A 2,986-nucleotide genomic window follows, 5' to 3' on the forward strand; every position below is an offset into this window, starting at 1 on the left:
ACCTAAGTGCGGGGGCATGCATGTCTCTGGTGCCTGCTTTTTATTTTGGCTTCCGATTTTCAAAGTTTTATATCTTCTAAATGAAAATTCTAAATTAAGTTTTGTTTTCATATTCATGTTTCTCATGATCAGCTCTTTCAAACAAGATCCATTTTGTATATATTTTGACAACTTTAAAAAATATGTGAAGTTTCAATGTTGAAACTTAGTACAAGTGACTGATAAAATCAATTATTTTGTGCCTATGATCTACAGAAAAAATATGTTTGAAATTATATATCTGAAACTGGTTGAAACTTGACAGTTTTAAAGGAAAAAATTGTAAGTTTCGTTGTTGAAACTGATAACTTTTTTGAGGTTTTTTATTTTTACTGTGCTCTAGTTCGGGATTGACTTACTGCGCAAATCACGAGACAAAACGAGCCGCACTCGCACGCCCCTATGCATTTCCGTCCCATTAATAGGGAAACTTTTGACACGACTTAGGAGTTAGGACTGTGACTACATGATCAAACAAGGTCCTCAAAAGTCAAAATTCTCAGCCCCGCGTCCCTTTTCCGGAAACGCCAAAGTCACGTATTAGATGAAACCAATCCTTGCAAGAACTTCTTTATGGCAATAACACGCAAGTCCTTGAAGGAAACATCAACGTCTTTCTTCCGCATTCACCAGTATAAAACTTTACGAGGGAATAGCTACGGAGTAGGGCCTGATACATATGTCCTAGTCAAAGGCCCAAGCCCATCAGGGTTACAACCCAAGAGGTCATCATCCATCATCCAATGGATACTTCATAGGAAGACTAAGTGCCAACAGTGAGACAGCACATGACACATGTGGTAAGCAATCCAAACAATTAAAAAAAGTGCCAACGGTCAGATATCACTCCCCCCTCCCCACCCACACACAAAACCGAATAAAAACTATGAACCAAATTCAAAATAACTTCATCAAAATAGTTGACCCCACAAAAACCATAAACCAAATTCTAAATTGAACACCCCAATAGAATGGGAGAGTTTCAAAATTAGGGAGCATAGTGTATTTATAGACACACACACACAACTCGAAGACAGGGGCTATACACAGTAGGTACCAAATATGACTGAGTGTGTTTGGCAGTTCACATCGTCAACTAGTACGAGTCTTCTTCTTCTTGGTCGTAACGCACGCTTGAAACACTAGTTAAAAACGTAGGTACAAACACCCACATCAGTACACACATCTCCAAGGAATATCAAGCAGCAGCTGTCACGCCAGCACAGTGGTGCTCACTTGCTGATCTTTGTCAGCCGCGCCGCCGTCTTCCCCGAGCAGGTGCCTCGCCATCTCCGGGTCCTGGCTCCTCGTCTTCTTCTCCTCGCTCTTGCCCCACAGCACGAAGTAGAGCCCGATGACGATCAGCACCGCGCCGATGATCCTGCGCACAAGCAGCCATGGATCATGTCAGTCAGACAAGTGCAATGGTGCTGTCAAAATGCTCGTGTATGTGGATTGTATCTCTGTGCTTACCCTCCGGTGTAGAGCTGGTCGCCGAGGATGATGGCGGCCATGACGGCGACCGCGACGGTCTGCACGGGCTGGAAGACGGCGGTGAAGAGCGGGCCCCCGCGGTCGATGCACCAGATCTGCAGCGCGAACGCCACGCCGGAGGCCACCAGCCCCGCGTAGAGGATGGTGAAGAGCTCCCCGCCGGACCGCACCTTCCACCGGCTCAGGTCCTCCTCCGTGAAGGCGGCGATGACGAGGAACTGGAGTAGCCCGAAGACGCAGGTGAGGGAGATCACCGAGAGGCGCGCCGGGTACCGCTTGAGGACCGGCACCTGGAGCACCATCCATCCCGACCAGGAGAGGCAGTGGCCAAGGATGAAGACGCAGCCGAGCGTCCAGTTGAAGATGGGGCTGCCGGAGGTCCAGGAGAGGACGGCCTGCACGTGCAGGTTGTGGCTGAAGAGCGGCAGGCCCTTGTAGAGCGTGATCACCGTGGCGCCCCCGATGCTCACCACCGTGCCCACCACCTTGGCCACCCCGTGCCGCCGGCCCAGGTCCACCTGCTCCAGCCGGAGGACCGCGGCCAGCACGAAGGTGATGGCGGGCACCATGTTCTGGATCGCCGACGCGTACGTCGGCGACAGGTGGTACAGCCCCAGCAGGTAGAACCCCTGGTTCGCCGTGATCCCGATGAGCGCCAGCACGAAGAACTCGGCCAGCAGCGAGAAGGTGAGCGGCGGCCTGTCCTTCCTGAAGAAGAAGAAGAAAAACAGAGACACTACCAGGATTCAGAAAACCGTCCACCACCATTGCTGGAAGAAGAAGCGGAGAAGAAGAATGGTGGAGGCGCGGACGTACTTCTCGAGGAAGTAGGCGAAGGGGGCGAGGAGGGCGAGGGAGATGACGTTGCGGTAGACGATGAAGACGAGCTTGCTGATGCCCATGTTGAGCGCCGCCCGGCTGACGATGTGGAAGCCGGCGAGCAGGAACTGCAGCGCCAGCACCCCCATGAACAGCTTCACCTTCTCCCGGTGCGCCGCCGCCGCGCCTGCACCCACACCGGCCTGCAGATCCCTCCCCATCTCTCCCTCTCTACAATTTGTCAGCGATCTACGTACAGAGAAATAATACAGATTACTAACTGCTTGTGGTTGTGTTGAGAGGAATTGGAGGGTGCAGGGGTATATATAGTGGCCGCCATTGTTGCTGCCACTGGCGCATCATCCTCCGGTGGCCTCTCCTGCCTATCCCGGTGTGGTTGTCCTGTCCTTGAGCAGTAGACGGACACAGGACAGACATACATGGTCCTGGTAACTGAATTGATCCATGGCCTAATGCCTCGCATAATTGCGCTGCGTTGCATCAAAGCCCATGATGCAATCGCTTTACCCCATTCATTACCCGTCACGTGCACGCCGGATTACCAGCAGCGATCGATCAACACCTCAACTAATTGCGGCGGGCAGCCCATGATGCATCGCCTTAATTTGATTCT

General features: G+C 51.7%; 1 protein-coding gene across 1 annotated transcript; it reads right to left on the reverse strand.

The window, feature by feature from the left end:
- Positions 1-971: 971 nt before the first annotated feature.
- Positions 972-2,757, reverse strand: LOC125542323 (WAT1-related protein At3g18200). The gene is made up of 3 exons (XM_048705307.2): positions 2,350-2,757; positions 1,513-2,241; positions 972-1,420 (listed from the first exon to the last, which is right to left on the reverse strand). The coding sequence occupies exons 1-3, from the start codon at positions 2,571-2,573 to the stop codon at positions 1,252-1,254; spliced, it is 1,122 nt and encodes a 373-aa protein (XP_048561264.1). The 5' UTR covers positions 2,574-2,757; the 3' UTR covers positions 972-1,251.
- Between the last annotated feature and the right edge of the window lie 229 nt (positions 2,758-2,986).

The sequence above is a fragment of the Triticum urartu genome, chromosome 3A (genome assembly GCF_056163025.1).
Source record: "Triticum urartu cultivar PI428250 chromosome 3A, HENAU_Tu73, whole genome shotgun sequence".
NCBI classification, from domain to species: domain Eukaryota; kingdom Viridiplantae; phylum Streptophyta; class Magnoliopsida; order Poales; family Poaceae; genus Triticum; species Triticum urartu.

Bases quoted from the DNA above. Each gene is read 5' to 3' on its own strand.
- LOC125542323 (XM_048705307.2), bottom strand. From the start codon at position 2,573: ATGGGGAGGGATCTGCAGGCCGGTGTGGGTGCAGGCGCGGCGGCGGCG. The intron at 2,242-2,349 runs GTACGTCCGCGC...CTTCTTCTTCAG, and splicing joins TTCGCCTACTTCCTCGAGAA to GAAGGACAGGCCGCCGCTCA. The intron at 1,421-1,512 runs GTAAGCACAGAG...GCTTGTGCGCAG, and splicing joins GACCAGCTCTACACCGGAGG to GATCATCGGCGCGGTGCTGA.